Source organism: Syngnathus scovelli, chromosome 21, assembly GCF_024217435.2.
Source record: "Syngnathus scovelli strain Florida chromosome 21, RoL_Ssco_1.2, whole genome shotgun sequence".
Classification (NCBI taxonomy): Eukaryota; Metazoa; Chordata; class Actinopteri; order Syngnathiformes; family Syngnathidae; genus Syngnathus; species Syngnathus scovelli.
In genome coordinates, this window is record NC_090867.1 from 5040246 (window position 1) to 5065809 (window position 25564).

General features: G+C 41.4%; 4 protein-coding genes across 7 annotated transcripts; 2 read left to right on the forward strand and 2 right to left on the reverse strand.

Moving 5' to 3' along the window:
- The first annotated feature begins 4098 nt into the window (after positions 1 to 4098).
- Positions 4099 to 5810, forward strand: bhlha15 (basic helix-loop-helix family, member a15). The gene is made up of 2 exons (XM_049758552.2): positions 4099 to 4339; positions 4755 to 5810. The coding sequence occupies exon 2, from the start codon at positions 4795 to 4797 to the stop codon at positions 5353 to 5355; it is 561 nt and encodes a 186-aa protein (XP_049614509.1). The 5' UTR covers positions 4099 to 4339; positions 4755 to 4794; the 3' UTR covers positions 5356 to 5810.
- A 264-nt stretch (positions 5811 to 6074) lies between these two features.
- On the reverse strand, positions 6075 to 11930 carry tecpr1a (tectonin beta-propeller repeat containing 1a). Of its 3 annotated transcripts, XM_049758547.1 has the most exons (24): positions 11763 to 11930; positions 11212 to 11457; positions 10961 to 11143; positions 10771 to 10893; positions 10592 to 10711; positions 10358 to 10532; positions 10194 to 10294; positions 10032 to 10133; positions 9826 to 9968; positions 9311 to 9750; positions 9097 to 9242; positions 8883 to 9038; positions 8669 to 8818; positions 8445 to 8602; positions 8191 to 8385; positions 8028 to 8124; positions 7887 to 7966; positions 7765 to 7821; positions 7529 to 7703; positions 7325 to 7460; positions 7163 to 7255; positions 6986 to 7092; positions 6800 to 6919; positions 6075 to 6707 (listed from the first exon to the last, which is right to left on the reverse strand). In XM_049758547.1, the coding sequence occupies exons 2-24, from the start codon at positions 11434 to 11436 to the stop codon at positions 6606 to 6608; spliced, it is 3384 nt and encodes a 1127-aa protein (XP_049614504.1). In that variant the 5' UTR covers positions 11437 to 11457; positions 11763 to 11930; the 3' UTR covers positions 6075 to 6605. The 3 variants fall into 3 exon arrangements, with proteins under 3 accessions (XP_049614504.1, XP_049614503.1, XP_049614505.1); XM_049758546.1 differs by having other exon boundaries at positions 10194 to 10532; XM_049758548.1 differs by lacking the exons at positions 11212 to 11457; positions 11763 to 11930 and having other exon boundaries at positions 10771 to 10865; positions 10961 to 11109.
- A 225-nt stretch (positions 11931 to 12155) lies between these two features.
- baiap2l1a (BAR/IMD domain containing adaptor protein 2 like 1a) lies at positions 12156 to 21530 on the reverse strand. 2 transcript variants are annotated; one of them, XM_049758551.2, is made up of 14 exons: positions 21290 to 21530; positions 20306 to 20381; positions 20110 to 20196; positions 17534 to 17595; positions 17330 to 17401; positions 17123 to 17257; positions 16201 to 16353; positions 15983 to 16123; positions 15493 to 15616; positions 15026 to 15236; positions 14313 to 14372; positions 14091 to 14238; positions 13111 to 13151; positions 12156 to 13006 (listed from the first exon to the last, which is right to left on the reverse strand). In XM_049758551.2, the coding sequence occupies exons 1-14, from the start codon at positions 21338 to 21340 to the stop codon at positions 12934 to 12936; spliced, it is 1434 nt and encodes a 477-aa protein (XP_049614508.1). In that variant the 5' UTR covers positions 21341 to 21530; the 3' UTR covers positions 12156 to 12933. The 2 variants fall into 2 exon arrangements, with proteins under 2 accessions (XP_049614508.1, XP_049614507.1); XM_049758550.2 differs by having other exon boundaries at positions 14091 to 14241.
- Positions 21531 to 22625: 1095 nt separating this feature from the next.
- Positions 22626 to 25486, forward strand: tmem130 (transmembrane protein 130). The gene is made up of 8 exons (XM_049758534.2): positions 22626 to 22727; positions 22793 to 22863; positions 22928 to 23099; positions 23167 to 23312; positions 23388 to 23472; positions 23534 to 23736; positions 24538 to 24644; positions 24957 to 25486. Exons 1-8 carry the CDS (start codon positions 22720 to 22722, stop codon positions 25086 to 25088), a joined length of 924 nt encoding a protein of 307 aa, XP_049614491.1. The 5' UTR covers positions 22626 to 22719; the 3' UTR covers positions 25089 to 25486.
- Positions 25487 to 25564: the final 78 nt, after the last annotated feature.

Here is a 25564-nt window from a genome sequence, read left to right on the forward strand (position 1 = left end):
CAGCAATGGGGGGGGAAAAACTCAAGTGTGTCTTCTTCACAGTTAGACGTCACGTTTACCTTAGTCGTGCCTGTCACGCTCACACCATCCGACGGGCTTTTTTTTTGAAGGTTTTTGAAAAGTCGCTTCTGCTGATGAAAGCCGAGCGGCGTGGTCAGGTGACAAGCCTTTTTAGCTATAAATACGCACATGCCAGCTAAAATAGAGCATTTGAGTTTGGTTGACTCAAGCTCACAGACGTGTTCATTTAAGTCATTAGGAGGTATTCAATCAACAATATCTGTCATTGGCGTTTTCACTGATGCTGTGATGCCTTATAACACATTTTTGACGAATATTTCTGTTCTAATTAATTAATTTAAAGAGTGTCAGAGGAGGAGTTGATGTCAGCACTATCATCAGCAACTTCAGAAATGCTCCAAGCTAAAAACAGCAACTCTGCCTTCCCAAATGGCATCCATGCCTGTTTCGACGAAAAGCTAGCCACTAGCTAAAAGACAGCGAGTTCATCTTAAAAGTCATTAAAGTCATGCATAGGCACATTTATTACTTTGTAAGGTTAAGCGGGGGTCAGTCACAAATGCATTTATGTGTGAATTTGAATCCTGGAGTGACCGAGCGGGGTCAGGACTCAACCAAACTAGAATCCATCGACGTGCCAAGATCAGAGATATTGGTTTTTGCTGTCTTGCCCAAATAAAACATAAAAAAATAAAAATAAAATACAGTATCTGAAGTGGCACGGGCACGATCCCAAGAGAAAGATTCATGCAAGCCATCCTGAACTAAAACAAAATTGCTTTCGACCGTTGTGCTGGTCTGATCTGTAACTACACAACAGAAAACATTTTATTGGTTATTGCTGTCAAAGTTGGCTCGACCAGTTATTAAATCCAAAGGTTCACATTCTTTTTCCTCTGTGCAATGTCATGTAAGTGATTGTTTTAGAAACTGAGCAGTTTTACAAACAAACAACGAGGCGGCTTGCCAATTGTTTAGCGAGAACGGAACCGGCAACGGAAAAAACTTAGTAGCGTCTGGTCCACTGACCTGAGGAAGCACAATAATCATTAAGGGAGGCTGTCTGATGCATAGCGGCAATTTAATCCACAGTTTTGAAGCGGAAACGGAGAAGGCGCGATCACCTCTGAGTTTGCGGCGGGCCTTCGGGACAACTAAAAGCATTCGGTCCGTTGACTTGGGAAAACCGAATGGAGTCTAAGATTGGTGCATGTCTAATAGAGGGAGGTGCAAGGCCATGTCAGGTTTTAAAAACAAATAAAAGGATTTTAAAATGGACACAGGCAGACAGAACTTGAGTGATGAGCTCTCGTTTATGGGAACCAGTTAAAAATTGAGCAGTAACTGTACAAAGAGTCAATCCAAGTTATGATAGACGCATGGATTACTGTTTCAAGGTCAGGAGATGATAAAAACAGTCGAACTTTTAACAGTCTGAGTTGGAAGAAACTTGGTTTAAGAACTGTACTAATTTGGTGCTTCAGTTTGGAGGGTCTATTTTAAACGATAAGTGAGTGACCATGACAGTTTCTATTCAAAATCCCACAAAGTCATTTAATGGCAATGAATCTTTCTGTTCATAAAAGAATATACATTTGGTAATCGTCCACATAGGAGTGGAATGAAATGCCATGTTGATCTAAAAACAACAAGGGACCAAGAATTGAGCCCTGCGGAACTCCCTTGGTGAGACAATTTGAAATCATCAATGCTTTCATGAAAACTGATAGATATGACCTGAATCATTTCTGAATTCCCACAAACTACTTCAATCAATTCCTTTGGGTTGCCGGGAATTATTTGGGAATTCAAAGCAGTGGAGAACTGAACAGGAGTAGAAGGGTTAATAACTGGACCAGGGCACAAGGGGAGCTGATCAAATGTCAGACTCCTGAGTTAAACACCAAAACTTGAGCAAAGGGTGCCATCTGATGGTCATTGACGAGCGGTGACACATACCCTGCTATTCTTCTTGGTTTTCACTTAGTAAGTTTTGATCTGAGCTGGTTAATTATTTACTCAACAATAACTGTGCCAATGGCATGACATTTGACCCTTCTAGTTGATGATTTCTAAACACATTTCAATTAATCGTCTCTAAATACATATTTTAGATATGTTGGGTTGTCTGTATATTTTTTTAAATCAGAACTGAAGTTAGCTAAGCACCTGCCGATCCAGAGTTTTTTGTAAACTGGGCCAATAAGGCCATCTGGTGGATTTAAAGAGATACTGTGCCGCCAATGTTCCTACTTTCACTGCTGCTTTTACTTTCATTTGCCTTCAGAGCCTTACCAACAATGATACATTTGTGTAATTTGAAGGCTGCTTGATGCTAAGTCATCTGAACCCCGGCAGATTGTTTCATGACCTGATGGATGTGTGCATGCGTGTGCATGCGTGTGTGTACTTCTATGTCCTTTACGTCACAGCCGCTGTGAGTCAGCTCCCCTCTACCTTTCCTGAGTCACTCATCCAGCGGTTGCCTGGTTACCTGTGAGCGGGGAAAGTTTCCGATTGCGTATTTGTTTCCGTAGATAGACGGGGGGCACTGATATTTATTCAGGAACAATAATGCATGTGTTTGTGTATCATCTAATGGACAAAAGCTGACAAGTCAGTATTAGGACAATCTGTTGTTTAGCACGGTGTGTGTATTAGTAAATGATTATGTTGTGCTTTATAAAGAATGAGCAAGATTTGGGAGTTTATTCTTAATTTGAAAGAAAGCCAGAGTAAACGAAGCTTCATATTTGCTTCATGAACCTGTTTTATTTTTTTGACTCCTTTAGATGGGACTGTTGGTTTAAAGAAAGGGTAAGTCAGTGTACTTTCAGATCAGGGTTAAAAAGAGAGTGGCATTTTTAGGAGTCAAAAAATAACAACTGGTTCATGAAGCAATTTTGAAGCTTCATTTTCCGATTACTACTGAAAGCCACTATAGGGATCCAAGAAGAAATCTTGTGGGACTTCCGGGTAATGTATTATAATAGATGTAATGTGAGGGTGGAAAAAATGTACGCAAATGTTAGCCTGAGATCAACTGAACTCACAGGCTGGAGGCTATTGACGTATTTTAAAACTAACCAGCATGTTTATGTGCAGTGTGGTTTCGCCTGCAGGTTCACCATGAGCACGTCTGACCCTAGCAACCATTTTGACTATTTCATCACAACAAACTTTTCTGCAGCAACACACATAAACCGGATTCAGTGCCAGAGTGTTTCATTAGGTCCACCAAATCTATTACAACCTTGAGCTGGGAGATAACAAGAAGGTACACGGCGCTTACGGCCCGACGTGACATCCACACTTGTTTTCCTTTTCGACCCGCGGCCTCGGCCTGATGGAAAAAGTGACAAGCAGTCTAGATCTTGACCCCCCCCAATTCAACTCCCCGCCTCCTTGCTTTTTCATGATGAGTCAGGGGCGTCTCCGCACTGTAAATGGATTCAAGGCACCTGTTGTCCGTGACATCACAAGTGTTTCAAGTAGTGGGAATGACACGATCGCCCGCTGCCCGCTGCCCGTTGATTACACAGTCGCTTGCGTAAGAGCTGCTGGTAGCTTTCCAGTAGCACGCCGCATCCAACGTTACTTTTGAATGCCAACTTCTATCCTTGGAGTTAAGCTAACTCCAAATTGTCTTTATTATAGTAAATGTGTTGTTTTTTTTTCCTTTTTCTTAAGTGCAGAGGCCAATGTTTGCTTGCCTCATTACTGAAGTGTATTCAGCTCCGAATTTATCAAGGCGGTGGTGACTAAATAAACAGTGCAAAGCCTTCGGGGCCTACCAAGTTAGAAACTGAACAAACTCAAACTAGAAGATAATGTTTCCACACAGGCAGCATCAGCGAGTTTGGGTTGATTAGATACCTGGCAGGACCAGTCTAACACACACACTCAAGGACGGAATACATTATTCCTGTTAATTTCATGTTTTCGTTGAGCTAAGCAGAATTGACTCATAGACCACTAAAAAAAAAAATTACTTTTGCCCATTAGTGTGAATTAAAGCTCGTTTTACAATGAAGTTACTGCAGGTCCCATTAGTGTGTGTGTGGAGGGAGGAACGGAAGGTCGGGGGCGGAGCTTTTATTTGTGAGACGAACAATGATTGGCCGAGGAGAGCTACGTGTACCTCATTCTGCTCCGGGTCCCTCGTATGTGAGCCTGCCACCTGCGTGTGTCGCCTGCACGGTCATGCACCGTGGCTTTCCCCACGACCTGCTCATCCACGTATGATGGTACGTCCAAAAACTGACTGCAAGATTTTTCTGTGAACAACCATCAGGAAAAAGAAAAGTTGAATTAAAAGGTAAGGCACTGTATTTTTATTTATTACATTTATTTATAAGAAGTTCAATGTAAAAAGTAAGTGATGAAACAACATTTATTTTTTTATAAAGTGGTTTGGGGGGTTTAAATGGGGGCAATTCTATTTCAACATGAACATCCAAATCAATAGAGCAATGGTTGAATTAGTCATTTGTTTGAGTGGCGTTTGTGAGTCTAACCTTGAAATTGACATTATCTCGGGGGCAAGGCGGATAAGCCTCAGGCCAACATCGTGGAGTTTTCACACTGCAACAGACTGATTAGATGCATGGCTGGAGACTAGCTCTGGAAAAAAAGAAAGTATAATTCCCGATAGGAGATCATACTTGTGCATTATTGATCCTGGTAATGTGATTTGATGTAGTTAAAACTCATCTGTCACTTTGTCCTCAAAGCCCACAGGCACATATTTGGAGCGGGGGGAAAAAAAACAGGATGAAGTCCAAGGGGAAAGCTATAAAAGGATCCAGAAGAACCTGGTCTGACCCAGAGCCAGAACTTGAACCAGACACAGAAGCGGAACCAGGCTCCAGTGAGCAAGAAGACTCGGAGGCCTCGGTGAGGATCGGCTGCTCCTGGAGAGGTTCCTTGAGGAGCAGGGAGGGCAAGCGGCAAGGAGGGGGCGGAGGTCGTCGGCGACACAGCTCCACCACCAAGGAGCGCAGCATCCGGCGCTTGGAGAGCAACGAGAGGGAACGTCAGCGCATGCACAAACTCAACAACGCCTTCCAAGCGTTACGCGAGGCCATCCCGCACGTGAAGACGGACAAAAAACTCTCCAAGATTGAAACGCTGACACTGGCAAAGAACTACATCAAGGCCTTGACTTCCATCATCCTGGACATGTCGGGGGCCTGCCTCCCCGCTGGCGAGGACCCGTCGGAGGCCAGTGCCGCCAAACTGCTTGAGTGCTACCAGAAACATCTTGAGGAGGAAGGCGAGGAGGGGCTCACCCAGTATCTCACCCACATGCACAGTTTAAGCCAACACAGCTAGCAGAGCGAGCTGGTGGACTTTGGGTGGGGGGGGGGGGGGGGATGGAATGAAATCAAGTTCCTGCAGGTGCACTGCTTGAGGGATCCATTCAGGAAGGGAGCCCAGTTGACTTTATACTGCAGTGCTTGAACACTTAAGTGGGCTGCTCTTCAAGCAAGATCTTCAGCCTCTCTTTTTAACGTCTTAGTTGGGAATTCTTACTCTCCTTTTCTTCCTGCTTTTTTTTGTCAGTTGGGGGGGGGGGGAACTGCCAAGCATCGCCTTCAGTCAAAAAGTCAAGCACATGCATTTAAATGAAGTGTTTGCTTATCTGCTCATGGTGGTGATGATCGCCCTAAGAACACAACTGACTTGTCTAACTTGTCTGCAGAGATGTTGGTTTTTGTTTTTTTTTGGAATGCCCCATGATGGGACATTGTACTGAAGATGAGCTATCAATAAATGTGTGTATTTATTGACTGCTCTTTTATCATGCATTTACACGATTGCAAATAGATATCATTTATTGACAGTAAGACCAGGGGCGGAGCTAAGATGTTTTTCTTTGGGGGCAAGGATATTCTCAAGGTGGTCTGCAAAACATTTTTTTTTTTTTAACATAAACACTTTTAAAGAGTCAATATTGGTTACCTTGTGGAAATATGGAAAATAAATGGAATATACCCAAAGGATTATTGGTTGTCCAATAATCCTATTTTTTCCCAAAAATGTTCCGAACATTTTTAAACACAACAGTCATTTAATAAAAAAATTAATACTTTAGAGATTTGTTACATTTTTTTTCTTTCCAGCAAGCCTGAGATAGTTTTCTCCTTTTTCATTGCACATGCTCAGTAGTAGTCTAACAACATTCGACATCAGTTTGTTGAGAGGCAAAAAGTAACCACCAGGTTAATGAGAGCCTCGTAAAGCAAATGATTAGGAGGGTGGTGCCGAGAGACCCGCCCCAGTAGATCCTCATGACTAAATTCTAGTCGTTTATTTGACTCTTTACACAACTAAAACACGAGGTTTATTGAAATCGCCGCTTAAGGGTGTTTGTCTTGACTTTAAAGGTGTCCCATTTAAACTTGGTGGTTGCTTCTGACACAACTTGTTTTCCTGTCACTTTACAGCACTCGAATTTAGACGACGAAAAATATTACGGGTAAATACATGAAGCGGACTATAAATCAAGCATTTCGGATTTTTTTCCACAGAATACTATCATCTCTATTATGTTACCACAATACAGTAGACGTTGAAATGTTCTATGAAGGAAATGACGTGACCCGAGGCTCGGCAAGGGCGGAGAGACAGAAATGAGGGGGCTCCATGGTATTCCCTCGAACTGAAATGTGGTCCCACCCACCCTAGAAGGCAAAAAGGAGAGCAGGAATAAATTTAAGACATTTCATATCTACTTGATTTATTTAAAGCCATGTCATTCTGATAAATGGCTTACCCCAATGCCGTAATCCCACGACTGTCCTTTAGGTTCCAAAGGATGGATTCCGAGTCGGTGGCACACTGTCCCGTGACTCAGACTGTGACTTCCCTGTACTTTATCAGCGATGATCCAAACCTAAAAATCAGACTTATAACATGAGCTATTTTATCAACAAGGTATTTGCGGTATGCTGGTACTGACCTGATCAAAAGGCCCAACAGTAACTTTGCGCACATTATTAGAAACATACTCCCATGAGGAGCCCTGAGGATAACCAGGGGTCAAACCTTTCCGGTACCACAAATGACCTGATCGGAATCAAGCGTAAAATTAGAAATACGACATATCTGGTAACTATGACGACGATAAAAGCCTCACCGTTATCATCGACGACAAAGACTGACGTCCTTCCGACAGACACCTGTTTCAGTTTCTGTTTGGGTGGGGATGGGATGTGGTACCAACACTCTCCTGCAGAGGGAGACAAAATAGCACAAGTTATGGCGTCATTATAAAAGTCTGCCCAATCCCTCCACCAACCTGCAGGGGTCTGAGGAAACACCGATCCCCTGAAGAAAGCCGAACCGTCCCTGGCGATAGCCCACAACTGCCTTGCGGCCCCGATGGAAATAGATTTAAAGGGCCGGTCGGTTCCAACGTGAAGCCATGATGTTCCCTTGGCGACAAAAGCGATTCAATATTATTATTTACGTCATTTGGGAAATGAAAAGCCGCCTTCCTCACAGCAGGAGTGAGTGCGGTGACTCCCAGCCGGCAGAGCACGTCTCCCTTGTCGCTGATGGCCCACACTGGGATCACATCTGCATCGTTGTCGGGCCCGCACGGCATGATGGACACGTCACTCAGTTGAATGGGCGGGACTTCCTGCCAGGGCCCCGTCGTCGTCACTTTGCACTTCCTGCCCGAGAGAAAAGATTTATTACTAACCAGTGGCCACAAAAATTGTTTTTAAAAACTACCTGGCCCATCGTCTGCGTCGCACAAAGTCGTTCATGTTTTTATAGCCATGATACCACCTGGATGGAAAATTGAGATTAGAATTTTTGGCCTTGTTTGGTTGAACTTAAAGACCAAAACCCACGCTGGGAAATCAGCAGCGTACTGCCAGCCCTCTGGGTCCGTCCCCCCGGAGACGCCGTAGTCGATGGCCCACTCAGACACCTAAAGACAACCAATAATTATTTTTTTTTATGTCGGTGTTACTTCATTTGCGTTGACTTACCCATGCCCACTGAGGGGACGGAGGTTTGGTGCTTGTTTTGGTGCGCTCGTGCAAACCGGAAGCATCGCTCCACATGTAGCGGTCAGTAGGAAGCCCTCTAAAAAAAATGAGTGCTTAGACACCAAACATTAATTAATACAATAACACTAAGTGAGGAATTTACAGATTGGTGTAGCCCGTGACGGGGTTCCATCTTTGGTTCTCGTAGATGTAGACGCTCTTGACGTCAGTCTGCGTGTAACCGTGCTCAGTACTTCCGCCATAGACCCAAGCGGTGTGGTCGTACCCGATCCCCCACACGATTCCGACGCTGTTAGACTCCACGACGCGGAGGTGACCTCCGATCTGATGCCAGAACCTGCGGAGTCCTCACGTGAGTTACAAAGAAAGCAATGGCGGCAAAAATGGCGTGTTTACATCTGGTCGCAGGGAGTCGGGTACGGCATCGCCTCAAGGCTCGGGGTGGGCTCGCTGACAAAGATGTCGCCTTTACAGGTGATGGACCAGATGGCTTGTTTGGAAGGAGGACCACGAATGCCTCTGGCGTTGCAGCATAATGCACTCAATAGCGCCAGCTACAGGTGAAACAAAAAAAAAAGTCAAAATTGCTCCTGGAATATTTCAGACTTTAGGAATCTTACCCAGTCATGCATTTCTTCTTCTGTTGCAGCCGCTACTCGAATCGGCCACCTCTTTTGGATCCGCTCGGGCGTGTAGATGGCAAAAGTATGTTTGGCGTCATTGAGCACGGGCACCAGGATTGTCACCTCGTTGATGAAGGTGTGCAGATACTGGAAAGAAACCAGAGGAACTGTGTATTAGTAAATGGTAAGTCACATCATAGTCCCTTCTCACCTTCTTCTCCTCATAGTAGTTATAATAGACAAAAAGGATGCCATCTTTGTTGCCCTCAGGTCCTGAGAACTGCTCCAGTGCAAAGTGAACGTCGACCCATTTGTGCGGCTTCCAGTCCCTCCACCACTGCATGGTACCCTTCTTCACCCACACGCACTTTTAAAGAAACAAATATAAGATATGGGCAAAACCTCTCTTGTGTTAATTTACTCACCTGCTCGACGGCTTGTTCATAATGTCGGAATTCATCCACCTCTCTTTTGGTCCTCTCACCGAGTTGCTCAAAGATTTGCTTCCGCCAGGTGGCCATTTGGGCTGAAGTGAAAGACAGGCTCAAGGACTGGACCGACTGGGCCAACACTGGAGGGAGAGATTTTAAAATCATAAAAGAGATGAAATTCTTCAATCAGCTCTGTTGTTTAACCTACATGACGTGTTCATGGTGCTGTGGAACCAGTTCAGTTGGGAATGACTGTCCACGGAGCAGCCTCCTCCACTGACCCATGCCCACAGAGGATGCCCATCTACCCCGTAAGGGTCCTCCATAGCTAATGCGGCCAGTGACGACAGGCTGCAGGTGTCCACGTTGTCTGGCGGTACCTCCAAATCCACATTACTCCACTGGGGGTCAACGGTTTGAACCACGTCAAGTTTCTTATCTCCTTCCTCGGGGATGCTCTCCTCTTGTGGGTCAACAGCACAAACTGGATCTCTGTCAGAAACCAGCTGAGAAATGAAGCTGTCACTTGTGACCTTTGGAATATGACTTTTGGGGGTGTCAATGTTGACTTCTTCAGTTTTTTCTGTATCAGACTCCACGCCACTTGACACAGATGGAGGATGCGACTCACTGAAGTAACATCCGGCACTGCGGCGAGTGAGCAAATAAATGACATCATTGTTGCACATCTATGATTTAGATGACTTTAAAAAAAAAAGTTACCTCTGCTGACTGCTGGCACTGGAATGAGATCGATCTCCATCTCGGAGAACAGCGATGGCTTTCCAGGTTTTCCCGCTTAGCTCACTCGCCGTGACACCCTGCCGGAAGTACACGGCTCGGTCCTCGCTACCAATCGCCCATACCTGTGCAATTTTAGTACATTTTAAAGAAGACACACCGGGAAAAGCTTTTACAGTGATGCAGACCTGATCATTAAGTCCGACGTTGATCATGATCATTTCTCCAACCATGCTGATCCAGCCTGAACCTCGCGGGTTATGGGGGTTAACACCGCGCCGGAACCACACCTGAGAAAGCAAAACGTTATAATTCAAACTAAAAATACATTTTGCAATCTGCAGACTTACTTTGTTATCTTTGGTCAAAGCCCAGACAACGTTGACTCCTACCGCCACATGCATGACTGCTACATCAGGATCGGGAGAGTCCACCACAGACCAAGAGCTACCTGAAAGGAAGAAAACAATCCCAATGACAGAATCCAAAGAAAACAGACTCCTGATATCAGTACCTCGGGGATTATTTCGACTGACGCCTTCCCTCACAATCATCTGGCCCTCCCACAGCACAGCCCAGACCAGGTCCCCGGGGCCGCAGCTGATCTGGACCACCTCTCCAGGGAGGGTGATATCTTGCCACATAGATCCCTCAGGATTGTGATGGTGAATACCTTCTCTGTACCACACCTGCACAGCGAGCATATTTTTATGCTCTTACATAACTACAAAATGGCAAGAAGTTGTACCTTCCCCTGTAGCGACACAGCCCACAGTGAAAGTAGGCCACGGGGTTCCTCGGTTATCTCCCATCCACCACAGCTGATGTCACTGAAGGGATCTGGTAGGGAAGTCTTCTGGCAGGGGATCTACCGGGAAAAGAGATGAAAAGAGAAGTAGCATACTGCAGAAAAAGATGAGGACTCACCTCAGCCCATGAATCCATGGCTTTGTATCTCCTGTGACGGAGCCATCGCCTGCGACGGACACAGGAGTTCCATTTTTTGTCCTTGGTGTAAACTCCTGGAAAGTCAACGGAGTAAGTCCATCCCTATGGAACATATTGATCATTAAAAAAAAAAAAAAGGTTGTTGGGGGAAAAAAATGGATAAACTCACCTCTTTCTCTGTGGGTTCCCCTTCAAAGTTCTCATCCACATACCAGTCACCTTCCCACTCCCAACTGCTGGATGGAAGCTGGGAATTTGAAAGTGGCTGGTGATGCAAACCTGTGACATCACTCCATTGCCAGCGGTCGCTTGGCAACAAGCGCTCGGAAAAACCATCCACGGGATTCCATCGCTGACAAAAAAGATAAAAATGAGACTTGACAAATCGTCCACTCGGCGCAGACTTTTGACAACACCCACTTGATTCTCGTAAGTCTCCTCCTGGAAACGAATGTGCACGTCAGACGCGTGGACGTTCAGGTAGATCTTGTTGTCACAAGCGATACCCCAGCAGCACTGCTGAGCGGCGGTCACCCGTTTAAACGCCATCTGAGCGTCATGGCATCGCTCCCACTGCTGGCCCGCTGTGGACAGGCTGTAGACACATCCGTGCACATCCACTGCCCAAAGCCTGGAGGTGGACATGCCTGCACCTGGGACCACCGGCTGGACCGTTGAGAGAGGATAACAATGAAATAAGATTTGGGAGAAGGTTGATCATTTGATTTAATAGTGATTCATGGCTTCTTCCAAGCATTCCCATAGATGTGTATACAAATTAAACAACAACCTGACATTTAAATGGCTAATCGCTATGCTAACACATGCACCGAAGAACTTGACAAACTCGTCAGATCATTTTACAGAGATCTTGCAATGGAAGCCGGTTCTAACATAAACATCTTCAAACAATCATGTAAATTATATTTGGTGCTGGATTACAAGCGTCCTCAGCAAATGCATGTACGTACCTCGAAATTCCTTTCATTAACTGACACGTTAGACGTCCTCGTTTCGAGTTCCTAAAAGATATATTTAAATACGCAGGAGTGCCTTTATTGTTTATAGTTGCTGCTGGGATTTAAATAACAGACGCTGTCAGGCTCCGCAAACCCGGAAGCGACGTTGGATACTTCCTTCTCATTGGCTGCTTCCGTTGTGCATCTGCATGTGACGGTAAAATACGCTAGAGGTCGCTGTTGCTATGTGTTTCACAGCCTAGGCCTCTATTTCCATTTCTTTTCGTTCAACTTTGTCATATTCAAGTTATTTCTGTGACCATTATGTTTGTTTTTTTCTTTAAAAGAGTGGTACAAATAATTTTATCCAGATTTGGAGATAATTTTACACATACAAACCTGATATTAAATATGTAGACTTTGTTTTATTAAAGAATAAAGGCTACATTGTGAACACAACGGCAAGGTACACTGAAGGAGGCACTGAGGAATAACAGTATATCATTTGTCCATCATACAGTACACATTCTGTAATTTAAATATGGGTCCAAAAAAATTGATCTCCTCACAAAATCTACGTTATATATTTCAAAACTGTGACCCCGACATATTAACGGATAACGTAAATGTCAACTAGTGAGGAACGACATTAGCATATTGCATAATTTGCACGCCTGCCAAAATCACTAAGCATGAAAAATATTCCCTTCATCAAAATGGTCTCCATTTAATACACTGGCAGTCAAACCAAAAACTTGGTTTGAGCACATGGTGAACATATGTTGAACTATTTATTTAAATATCTCTTACAAATATCCTGCTTATGAATACAACATTTTATTTCAGATAATGACATACTTCATTGCTGGCTCTCAAATGACAAATCCTTTTTTTAAGCAACACAGCACGCTCCCTTCATTCTCACAATCTCCACATAACATCGCAGCGCTTTTAAAAATAGACAACTCAATATAATAAAAAATAGAAATGTAAACGCTTTCTTTTATATGCGTCTTTCGTTTTCTGTAAGTCAGGAAGTCAGCCTGGTTGCATTCTAATCAGGAACATGACAAAAATAATGCATTTATCAATTGAATATTATTTGGAATTACATGAGATGGGATGTACGAGTCATAGATGCATTCATATATACTTTTGATTATATGTCCATTCTGTTTTGTGTTTAGATGGCAGGTGCCGATCGATCATTGGTGACAGTCGGTCTCAGCTTGACAGTAGCGAAGGGATTTCCTCCTCTGCGGCAAAAAAAATAAATAATTGAAATTATCATGACGTGTTTTGATTGTTAATATTAGTAGCAACATTTTTGGATTGGAAGTAGTTGTGCGACATCACTCACCCTAGAAAAGGAACCTTTGCATTACCATTTTGTAACGACACCTACAAAAGACAAAAAAAAAAAAAAGAAAAAATTCATAAATCCACACAAATTACTCCAGAAGTGGAGGCAGTGTTACCAAACTGGTCGGATTAGATTACACAACAATTGATGTTGACATGTGTGCAAATGTCAAAGCTCCCCGTTTGGAATCTAGCTAACCTAGAAACACCCACTTGCTCCTCTTTTTCTCTTGTTTCAAGCAAGATGATCATTTTCTGATGAGCAGAAGTTTTTTTTTATCACATTAAACTTATTCAAAAACCAATCAAAGGTTAAAAAGTGCAGGTTAGCCCTGCGCTAATAATAACAAGGTCCACTCTTGTCTGACAGCCTCATAAACAAGATTTAAAAAGAGCATTTAGCTTTTTGACCTTTTCTTCAACACTGCACATTAAAAAATATATATCATAAAAAAAAAAGTCGTAAAAGAAAATTAAGATCAATGGCATGTGGCTTGGAGACAGTAAAACCCTGAGGCAGCAGGAATAGAGAGGACATTGAGTACAGGAACAGGGACAAGAAAATGGAGGAGGGACGTGCCTGGACATGTATGCTGGTTGCTTGGATAAATTCTCGCTTTATCGTCAGACATATCGTCAACTCGCCCTTCTTGTCTTTTTATTTCCGTCTCTCTAATTAGTCTTCATCTCATGTAGTCAAAACACATTTGTGTTTTAATATAGAACATTCTTATCAAGCATAGATAAAGATTATGACGTGTAATATGACGGGCTGGAAAGAATTTTCTAGCCGTGCCTCATTCAAGGGCGTGGTTGATAAGAAACAATTAGTCATGGTTGAAAACGTGTGTGGGCGTGATCATGAACTGCAAAAAAGTAATTAAATTATCACTACAGGAAACATTTGACACAGGGTCACCACCTTCTTGAAAATGATAAGCAGGAATAGAATTCACATGTTCAGATAATTCAACTGACCGTATTCTGTGGCGATTGCGTTGACGGGATCGTCGTGCGTGATGGGAAATCATCCGAGTAGTCCGCCGGCGGTAGCAACAGCGAGTCGAAATCATCCGACTCGGGTAAACTGCTGGTGCTCAGACTTTGCAGCGGTGACTCCAAACTGCTGCTGTGTAACATGCGACATTTAATTAGCACAATTACGTTTTTATATTTACCACACAATGTATGTCTATTTACCTATTTGATATAATAGACTCCGAATAAGCTCTGCAGTAGGATGTTGGGAACCAACCACGCCTAAAAAACAAAAGTGAACCACAATATTAGGCTCAGCACTTTCCATATGTTAATTAATGCATTGAAATGTATTAGCATGCAAAACAGCTTGTGGGATTTTCCTCTTATGGATCTGTGGGAATTTATACAGGTTCTTCCACGTCAAATTCAATGAGGCATGATTTTTTTTTTTTTTGCCATGTGCACTGGGACTCAGCCAAGCATAAATAGAAAAGTGGCTTTGGTTAAAATGTTCCCATGATGGCAACTCCAGTATTTGCAGCACATACTGGTGTTGACTTTTTTTTTTTTTTTTTTGCACGTTGCAAACAGCTAGGCAAGTCACCAGAAGAGGTATGCTAGCACAAACATACCTGACATATTCTTGTGTTCCTACAGGCCGTAATAACACAACAAAATATAGAGGCAAAGCACAAAGTTGCCACTGTGGAAAAATGTGACTGTCAGTTTGGCGGCACAATTGTTGGTATGACCACCAAAGTTGACAATGGCTGAGGGCGAAAAGGACAACAAGACATTCTCTAGCATTAAGGAGAATGTGCTTGTTTACAAAGATGGAACAGGTTATGTCACACTTAAAAGGTCACAGAAAAATAACTTGTGTAACAGCCTACAAAAACATTTTTGAAATGTCCAGAAAAATATATACTTACTGGCCAGTCTTTTCCATCTCGCCATAAAGCCAGCCATCCTTTTCTTCCTTAATAAGTATAATGACGTCGCCCTCGTCAAAGCTGAGGAGGGTGTCGTTGTTTCCCGCCGAATGAGGAAAGATAGTCTTGACCCGAGGCTTTTTCCTCATGATGGGACCCGAAATCTGGGTGGTCGACCGGGATGGACTATCATCGCTGAGGATGCCCTGGTCTGGAAAAAAAAAGACTCATTAAAATATGTACGGTAAAAAAGGGTTGAGGTCAGGCAGGGGCGGTGCTAGATTGTTATGCTTGGGGGGGGGGGGGCAAAAGAAAGCAAAAAAGAAAATTCCGAACCCAAATAAATTTTCAAAAAATGCTGATAAACATTCAATATGTGTTTTTGATGGAGAATGAGAACAAAAGTTGAAATAAATCCAGAAAAATATATATTGTTGGAAATAGCTGATAATAATTAGTATCTGTACCTGAGTGATTCTCTAAAGAGGAAGTGATTGGAGATCTGGGCTCAGGGTTGAACATGTTTGCGAGTGGACTAGTGAGCGCCTTCAGTGGGGGCGCAGGGGGCGGCACCATTGACTCAACGCTGTTCTAAGGGCGCAAAAGACAATCAAAATCTCATGAAAAAGACATTTTCAACTGATAAACATGCATGGCTCAAAGTCCATGTTGAGTTATTGATGTCAAACATGATTATTATCTTATCTGCGTAGCAACACGAGAAGTGGCTCAAATGTTCACTAGGCTTTATCAGAGGGAAACAAAAGCCGGAAACTTCATGGCTGATAATCAACTAAAATCCACGCTACACAAACATCTGACGCATCAGATGGTGCCGCCATTACGAGATAATGACACTTAAGCCACTCATTGATGGTGAGATGTTATGTCGATTTTGATCAATTGTGACATCCAACAGATATGAATAAATTAATTTAATGAATAAAGAAAAAATACCCCGTAGCGGTTGGCAAGCAGCGATTGCTCTTGATTGATGTAAAGTCCGTCTATCATGTGTTTGACGGTGTCCGGCACCTTGCTGACGTTGCAGCATATCTCCTGCCAGCCGGGGATCTTCTCGCTCAGCATCACTTTTGCCTGAAGGCACAGATTGAACGCTTTTATGTAAAACCCAGGGGCTGGCTGGGTGGGATTATTTATGAATCCATTCTTACTTTATCGTGGAAGTTGCTAATGTGATAAGAGAACATGCAGTGTTTGTCAGCCAGGAAACAGAAGCGTCGTTTTTCTTCCAGCAGAGCCTCTCTGCAGCCGTCGGCGATGAACTTTTGCATGTCCATCTGGCGCGAGGTGATGGTTTCCACGTACTGGGGGCACAAAATAAATTGCAAGGTCAGAAAAGGCAAGGCAAGACATGGGTGGCCAAAGTTTTGAAATGATCTTCCTGGTTAAAATGTACAGATGGAAGACAATCCCTGAAAACATCAAAACACATCTCAACCTTATATTTTCCCCCTATCTCACAAATCTTGCAGAGGTTGTCATGGTAACAATAAAAGCAATCTATTCCTCAGACCTCTAATTTCACTCCCTACAAAAACCAGGCCTCACTTCACTCTTGCTAGAAATCCACTTGAGAGAAGGGAGGTTCACCGTTTCAGCTCAGTAGAGTCGGTGTTGTCATGGTAACGCAGCCGTGAGTTGTCATGTCACAATTCTCACCTCTTCTGACGTTCTGAACCAAGTTTATATATAATATAATATAATATAATATAATATAATATAATATAACAACATAACATAACATAACATAACATAACATAACATAACATAGCATAGCATAGCATAGCATAGCATAGCATAGCATAGCATAGCATAGCATAGCATAGCATAGCATAGCATAACATAATGTATTTTTCTAACATTAGTTCCGGAACATTTTGTGACACACCTCATGCGAGCGGCTGACAAGACAATAGACAAATTGGCGTCTTGTAGTATTTTAAAGCGCACTGCAGCTAAGGTATTTGGGTTCATAAGATGATTGTGAGCGTCGTGTCATTTGCAGGTGTTTCTAGACGAGCTAGATTCCAGAAAGTCAGCTCCGAGTTTGGACAGTAGTTATTTTATGCTCACCTCGTTCTCCTTCATCTCGTATTTTGACACATTCTTGCCTTGGCTTTTTCTCCTCAGCTTCTTCAAGTCAGTCTGCGAGCGGTCCAAGGAGTCTTGCTTGGACTTGTGTTCTGACTGGTAGCGCTTAAATGTAGCCTGAGCAAAGGGGGGGGAAGCACTTTATATGTATACTTTAACTCTAAATAAAATAAACATGGACTTGCTTACATTCATATACTTCACATCCATTTCCGTCTTCTTTTCCAACTCTAAGAGAACATCTCGGTGGAATCTCTTGAACTGCAATAAAGGCGACAAAAATAAAAACCTTATCGAAACCATCTTCCTCACGTGGCGGTATTATGACAAAAGGTCGTCATAATGGACTCACCGGTTAAACATTTCCTAATATTATCTCTCTTTGCTACTTACATTTTGCTCCAGTTCAAAATGGACCTTTCTGTGGACCTCTGCAATGTCCATCAGAACCATACCTAGAAAGAAATGGCACTTGTCAATCATTGTCAGAACAATCTGTATGGTTCTGGCACTGGATCGGGAGCAGATATAGAACTGTCTCCATTCAGAGTCAGGCTGTAGCACCGTACAATGGCAGTGAGTCAACACCGACAATTGTAAATAAGCAGGAGTGCTCCATCCATAACAATGGGGTGAAATCTAGACCGCTGGTTTACTGCCGGCCGGTGATCCAGAGTAAACCTTTGCGCGGTTTCTAGGATCATATACGATGGGTGGACATATGTAGCAACGAGTTAGCTAACATAAACATGACCAGAATTTTCTACTGGTTCAACAAAGTATGACATTTGACCTGACACCCCCAATGCTATTTCCAATGTCCAGCTACAACAACATTGCCCTCTGAAGGTCAGCAGAAAGTACGAGTAAATGCTGCCTTTGTGCTTCCCGTACGACTGTTTGGACAAGCCACGTAACAGATCGCTGCGGCACGGGTCGCGAGATTAGTTGAGGAGTAGGCGGGGCCAAAGAGGCCAGCGTGCACCTGCGGGCTTTTAATAAGGTGTAAAAACTTGCTGAGGTTGCAGTGTGTTACTTGCAACAAAGTACGTTCCACAGATACTCATTAGTCCAAAAGTGGGAGATCTCATAAAATATAATGACATCCAATAATAGACCTGCATCAAAAATGTTGCCTTGTGAAGCAGCATGATTTATGAATATAGCTCCAGTTCACCTTGTTGGAGAACTGCAATACATCATAGCATTTAATATTGTGGACAAAAAGATTAGGAGCCATATTGTAGAACATTAGAAATGTCACTCTTGATAACATAACATAACATAACATAACATAACATAACATAACATAACATAACATAACATAACATAACATAACATAACATAACATAACATAACATAACATAACATAACATAACATATTTCGGGGGATCCTAATTGTTGCGTCAAATTTTTAACAAGGTGTGAAAACAATTCCAGACAGGATTATGAATAGTCAAAGGCATTGAGAACACCACCTACAACATTCTTATCACATGACATCATGCTTAAAGTACAAACGAATCAACCATTACCTATTTGGCATCCATTAATTGTGCAATATGAGTCAATGTTAGTGGCTTTATTTAGGTTGTTACCCTTGGCAGTACTTTTGGTCATTCCGCCAAGTACAGAACACATATCAATGTGTTCTCTCTCGCAACTCTGCCTTCCAATGAAATGCATCACTGAGCTTGCCCGCACAAGCATTGTGTGACCACATCGTCTGTGCGTCACGCTCCAAAGGTTTTTCGCCATCGTACGTGGAAGGGCAGTCCCGGAGACAGGTTGCCTCAGACGTGTTACGCCCAATGTGTTGTAAGAGTGATAAAAAAAAATCGTGAAAACCATATTGACTCAGAGCACAACGAGAAGCTTGTGAGCTCATCGTTGTCATCTTTCTGTCGGCTATCACACACTCGATGCAAGATCATATGAGGGAGACTGTGAAAAATATTATTAAGAATTAAAAATAGTCTTCCTGGGCACTCTTTGTGTCTTAATAAAAACTCCTCAACTCACTTTCCATAGTTCCTTAACACCAACATGGCAGTAAACCACATTTTTCCCCCGAATAAAACTCTTTCAGTCATGTCAACATAGTTCGTTCACACCAAGATGCCACAAGATGGCGCCAAAGCCATACTTTTATTGCTTTAACACAAACACAGCAAATAGCTGAGTTTTAAATTGAATTTTAAAACCCAGGATCTCAGACATGCTAACTAAAAGACGTGGGCGGTTCAATCACGCAAAAAAAAAAAAAAAAAAAAGAAAATCAATTCGGCTCCACTGTGAGCCTCCCACAAACAGTTGGGGGATTAGGGTGAGTCGAACTAGGGAGTAAGCAAGGATCAGCAGTGAGAAGACATTCTTCTGTGCTCGTGTTTATTCAGCATGTTTGCCGTATGACGCCGGCAGCAGGCTGCAGGAGAATTCACACTCTCTCGATAAATAGTCCCTGCTGTAGGGAGTGACATCGCTCTGGGACGGTCATTCTGATTGAAGAACTTAAGTGTCATCAAATCTTCAAGCGTCTGATATTAAATACACCCACTAGATGCAACTTTATGACCCGCAAGCAGTGTGAAAAATACTTCCTGCCAGCTCTGATGAAATGAATCTATTTTAGTCTAAAGCTAATTGTGGTTGTTTCAAAACATGCGAAGGAGACTAACAATGTCATTTAATTATTCACATTGGCGTCGACACCATTGCTTCAAATTAATTGACAACGCGTTCACTTATTTGTGTCTAATTGGAGCCGAGCGGTAAGTTGATGGAGCATAACAAAATGTATTATGATCCCTTTGAAAATTAAGAGCGGCTTTAGGATTCTAGCACTTATACTGTAATGGAAGATAAGTCAGGTGATGGATGAAAACACGTGCTGTCAGAATGTTATTTTTGTCTTACTGAGAAAATGTATTTCTCCATCCAACTCAATTTTCCTGATTAGCGTGACTTACCAAGTTCCTTGGAAATTGGAGACATGGTAGCGTTTTCTCCAATCTTTGTGACGGCATCAAAGTAGGCCTTTCCTGCGAGGGTCATGGCTATGTGGGAGGATCACAAACTCAATTTGTGAGCAGAACTAAGCCAAGAAGTTCAAACATGCTAACTATTTTCAATAGTTGTCAACAAAACAATCAGGTGTGTTCTTACCTGTCACTGACTTCTCATAGCTCTTTCCGAGGTTCACCAGGTTCCTCAAGCTGGGGTTGTACTGGTCCATCACATTCTGGGAGAAATGTTCAGAACTGGAGTCAGAACTGTGATTTGCACGTGCTCAATTTCATGTTTTGATAAAAGAGGTGCAGGTGGCTCTTTAAATATAGCAGCAATAAAACCTTCAATCTTTAACTTGACCTTGTGTGCATTCCTTACGCTTTCTTAGAGGAGCAAAGTCCTGCACAAAAGTGCCCCCCCCCCCCCCACTCTATTGAAATGCCTGAGCAGTCCAGGGTTGTTCACCTCCCCGTCTTGCTCCCCTGGCACACCCCGAAAGTAACAATGAGGAGACAGGCGTGACTTTTAGAAACGTGCTGCAGAGTGAAGTTAAGAGAGCTTAAAAAAAAAAAAAAGGAAACAGGTTCCTTTCTCCCGTCCCTCCCAACCCATTTCGCTGAAACTAACGCATGTCTGCCAACAAAGACACATGAAAAATTCCGTTTTAGTATATTGAATTCATTAAAACTTCAAGACTGTCAAAATAGCCCTTGTATCTTATTTTTTTCCATGCCATGTATGTCCACTACTGGATTAGATTGAAATAGAAGCAAAAATAAGCCAAATTAAATTAATCACTGTTCTCAATTGTGCATAATCTACAGCAGGAGCAAACAAACAGTGATTGGCACACTTTCAAACAATCTGATGCACCAGAGTGTGACATTCTAGAATGGGCTTGTTGTTGAAAGCTTAATATTGCAGCGCTTCGGTCGAAATTGTTTTCAAACAACATGAAAACAATGGCTCGTCATATAGGCGACAAGGGGGAATGAAAGCCCCGAAAAAATATTCATGTTGTCTGCTTTGATAGAATTTAGAAGTCACAGCAAACTTTACGGGAAAAAACAAGTTTCCCATTTTAAATCATACAAACAATAATAACGTCGTTTATTATCACCAAATATTTGCTAGACTCACTTTATAAGTTAGCTCGGTGAGCTTGCTCACGTCTTGCGGGGTCCCAGACATGTTGGTGCGTGGCTTCTCCCCCCCCCAAAAAAAAAATAATAATAATAATAATGATAGATAATATTATAATCCAGTCGCTACCGTCGGTTCCACAGCAGGAAAATTACTCCCGGGCATGCCATGCACCTCTGGCGCAATGCACGCGTGCGTAAAGCAAACCGGCTTGTTGATGCACACTCCCTCACTCGCTGGGACGCTGTCAGGTTTTACTCAGAGGGTGGGACTTTGACGTCACAAGGGTTGACTCAGCTGCTGAGTAAAAAAAAAAAAAAAAAAACATTATGGGACCTTCATATACGAGTTTAATTCGTTTTGCGGCCATGCTTGTAACACAAATTATGTCCCCCTCTATAATATAATATAATATATAATATAATATAATATAATATAATATAATATAATATAATATAATATAATATAATATAATATAATATAATATAATTATTGCTATAAATAGCGCTGACTTTCTTAAGAGCCATGGCTCTGCGGGACTGAAAAAAAACATGCGGAAATAATGGTGGAAGCACGTTTTGCATTGTACTGTTGCCCTCTCGTGGTTAAAGTATGAAGCACATGCTTAAACCATTATAATGTAATACAATATAATGAAATAAAGTAAAATAAATTAAAATAAATAAATTATAAAATAAATAATTATGAAAATTATATATTAATATATATATTCATACATACATATATTCATATATACATAGTATATACATTATATATTATATTATATTATATATTATATATTACATTATGTATTATTTTACTATATCATATTTTATTATATTCATAATTATCATTTATTTTTTTCATTTTATATTTTTATACTATTTTATAATTATATTAGTTATTTTAATTTATTTTACTTTATTTCATTATAACGGTTTAAGCATGTTTCATACTTTAACCACGAGAGGGCGACAGTACAATGCAAAACGTGCTTCCATCATTAATTCCACGTTTTTTTTTAGTTCTTTCAGCATGGCTCTTAAGAGAGTGGTGAGAAGAATGATAAAATAAAATAAAATAAAATAAAATAAAATAAAATAAAATTAAATAAAATAAAATTCTTTCAATTCGTTCAAATATAAATATAAATTCTTTCACTTCCCAAATGGATGAAAGAGAAATTTTATGGGGTGGTTTGAGCCAATGGTCAGCATCCATCGCAATGAAAAGAAGACCAGGCTCAAAAGTAGGTTGTTGTTCTTTCAGGGGCACATGACTTAATTTCATGGTGGCAATTTCAAGCTGTCATCGACATGATGGCAATCTGAGAGGAGCTCACAAGTCCCCTGCACACATTGCTTCCATTTCATCCTCTGGATTTTCCTGTTTATTTAGGGCCTCGAGGGGACCAGCAGAGCAAATACATGGACGGGTAAGCTAAAATTCAAAAAGTTTTTATCTTTTGAACAGTTCATTAACTTGATTATACATTTACAGAACACTAGTGTTGCTTTTCATCCTGGTTTTCCCGGGTGTGGCAGAGCCTGACGTTCCTCTGACAAATTTAGGTAGTCCAACATGATTTTCTACTCCTTTGCATGCAGCGATGACATGTCACCTTTCTCGAATCAGAAACTATCGCCGGGAAGTTGGTTTTCTACCAAACGGATGGCAACGCCACCTATCTGAGAGACACAGGAGAGCTGGCTTCAGACATCCCCACCGAGACCATGTTCCAACTTTCTGATCCCCAGCAGAATTTCAGCACAGCAAACTTCAGCTACACGTGGGATTTAGGAAACGGGTATGATGATTGCCAATTTAAATGTTAGGAATTGTTTGTGCTGATCATTTTGTTTCCGGAAATGTAGAGAGGTAATCCAAGGGACCGAGCCTGTTGTCCGCTACCATTACGCCTTGTCTGGAAACTACACATTCCGGTTGAAAATCAGAGTCAATATAACTGAATACACACCTCCATTAACTGGAATATACTCCAAGGATATTCAAGTGCTTGGTTTGTAGTGTGATGTCTGTTGGTAGATTCCAAATATCATTGTTTTGAGTAACACGTGTGAAAATTGATTTACAGATGCCGTTAAAAGCATCAAGTTGACAGGGCCTTTTGATTATGAGGTGTCTCAAACAACCGGGCTGGCTTTTCACATGGATGGCAGGTAAAAAGTTACATTTTGTTTTCTATTTTTGATTTGAACCTGAGGTCATTGCGTCATTCAGCCCCCCCATGTGGGTGTGTTGGCGCTTTGTGGCCAACTGCGTACCCGACACGACGGGGAGCTGCACGCTGACCATGTTGTACGGGAACACTTTGTGGCTCAACCACACCTTCACCACGGCCGGGGTTCACTGCTTGGACATCAGCGTTCGAAATGACATCAGCAAGCTACAGACCTCCTTCAATCTCTTTGTCAGGAAAAACAGTAAGTGGAATCTAAAATGCTAATTTTTATTTTATTATATTTCGTTGTTATGTTATGTTATGTTATGTTATGTTATGTTATGTTATGTTATGTTATGTTATGTTATGTTATGTTATGTTATGTTATGTTATGTTATGTTAAGTTATGTTACATTACGTTATGTTATGTTATGTTATGTTATGTTATGTTATGTTATGTTATGTTATGTTGTGTTGTGTTGTGTTGTGTTGTGTTGTGTTGTGTTGTGTTGTGTTATATTATCCATCCATTATTATATTATATTATATTATATTATATTATATTATATTATATTATATTATATTATATTATATTATATTATATTATATTATATTATATTATATTATATTATGTTTTGTTGTGTTGTGTTGTGTTGTGTTGTGTTGTGTTGTGTTGTATTGTATTGTATTATATTATATTATATTATATTATATTATATTATATTATATTATATTATATTATATTATATTATATTATATTATATTATATTATTATTTTCTGTATCTTCTATTATCTTCTATTGAAACAGTCACATGGAAGCCGGATTAGATTTGAGACGTCTCACGAGCCGCATAAAATTTTCAATGTGCTGTTCAGCGTTAGTTCCACAGGTGGAAAGAGGCCAGTCGATTCTAAGAAATGCGCTAACTTAGCTGCACTTAATTGATTTGCTCTTGTTGCCTTGCTACGATTATGCTCAAGCCTAGCATAACATTCTTTGCGGGAATGTATTTGAATCCAACTTGAAACTAGTCCCACAATTGTCCATCATTTTTATTTCAGACAACACCAACATACTCTTCATCTTGTCTTCCGCTGCTATTTTTGTGGCAACCTTCACTTTCATCACAGTCATCGCCTGCCATCCTCGATATCAAAACAAAGCTCAGGTACGGTTTGTGTACAGTCTTGCTGGCCATTCTGCCAGTTTTCTCATATTAAGTAACTTTCAGTGTGATATAAAGTCTAAATTTTAGAGCAGTCATTATACGGATTGAGTCATTTATAAAAGTTTGGATCCGGATTTGTCTGATCCGATCCAAGGTGCTTTGATCAAGTAAGACGGATTCCCGGAACGTGATCTTGGATAACCCCCCAAAAAAAAAAATCTGAATCATTTTGACCTAGATTGTAACCAAACCATTCAGAAATAAAGGAAGGAGTGAGAGTTGACACACTTTTTTCTTTCAATTCTTTTGCAGATGGCAACACCCAGCAACGCTTTATTCTTGAAAGGTCACACTGATGGTCAAATTGTTTTAAATCTCTTTCCTGCTCAGCGAGAAGAGAGACAACCTCTGTGGGTACAGGATTACACACCCTATTACTCTTAACCAATCATATTTATGAGTCCTTTTATGTGACTGCCGGAGATTTGGTATGTTATGAAAAAAAACAAAAAAAGCAGTGTACATAGTTGAACTGGAGCAATCGTATTCCTGCCATGCTGTTTGAATGAATTATTTAGTTAGCCACGTTTGTTCACCAGGCTCGTAGGTCAGGAAGTACCTTTGTATTGCATCTTGTGAGGACGATCAATTAGTGACCCACAGCGCTGGAGCAAAACCCATCATGAATTATTAACATTCATAAAGGTCATTTTATAGCACCCACTGTTCGTTTAGGCTCAATGGGAAGTACAGTGCATGTTTTTTTTTTGTGTGTGTGTGAATTACTTTACAGAAAAAAATATATTTCTAGAAGTATTCCTTGATTTTTTTTTTTTTTTACATTGGAGTCATCATGTGACACGTTATAGAAAAATAAACACAATGGACCTGGTTAAAAAAAGAAAAGCTATTAATGATAA

Coding starts and splice junctions, on each gene's coding strand:
- bhlha15 (XM_049758552.2), top strand. CDS start 4,795: ATGAAGTCCAAGGGGAAAGCTATAAAAGGATCCAGAAGAACCTGGTCT.
- tecpr1a (XM_049758546.1), bottom strand. CDS start 11,436: ATGTCCACCTCCAGGCTTTGGGCAGTGGATGTGCACGGATGTGTCTAC. Junction 9,039..9,096: donor ATGAACAAGCCGTCGAGCAG/GTGAGTAAATTA, acceptor TTTCTTTAAAAG/TGCGTGTGGGTGAAGAAGGG. Junction 8,125..8,190: donor GTCACGGGCTACACCAATCT/GTAAATTCCTCA, acceptor CATTTTTTTTAG/AGGGCTTCCTACTGACCGCT.
- tmem130 (XM_049758534.2), top strand. Junction 23,313..23,387: donor CAAGGATATTCAAGTGCTTG/GTTTGTAGTGTG, acceptor ATTGATTTACAG/ATGCCGTTAAAAGCATCAAG. Junction 23,737..24,537: donor TCTCTTTGTCAGGAAAAACA/GTAAGTGGAATC, acceptor TTTTTATTTCAG/ACAACACCAACATACTCTTC.
- baiap2l1a (XM_049758550.2), bottom strand. CDS start 21,340: ATGTCTGGGACCCCGCAAGACGTGAGCAAGCTCACCGAGCTAACTTAT. Junction 13,152..14,090: donor CGCAATCGCCACAGAATACG/GTCAGTTGAATT, acceptor TGTCTTTTGTAG/GTGTCGTTACAAAATGGTAA. Junction 13,007..13,110: donor GCAAAGGTTCCTTTTCTAGG/GTGAGTGATGTC, acceptor TTTTTGCCGCAG/AGGAGGAAATCCCTTCGCTA.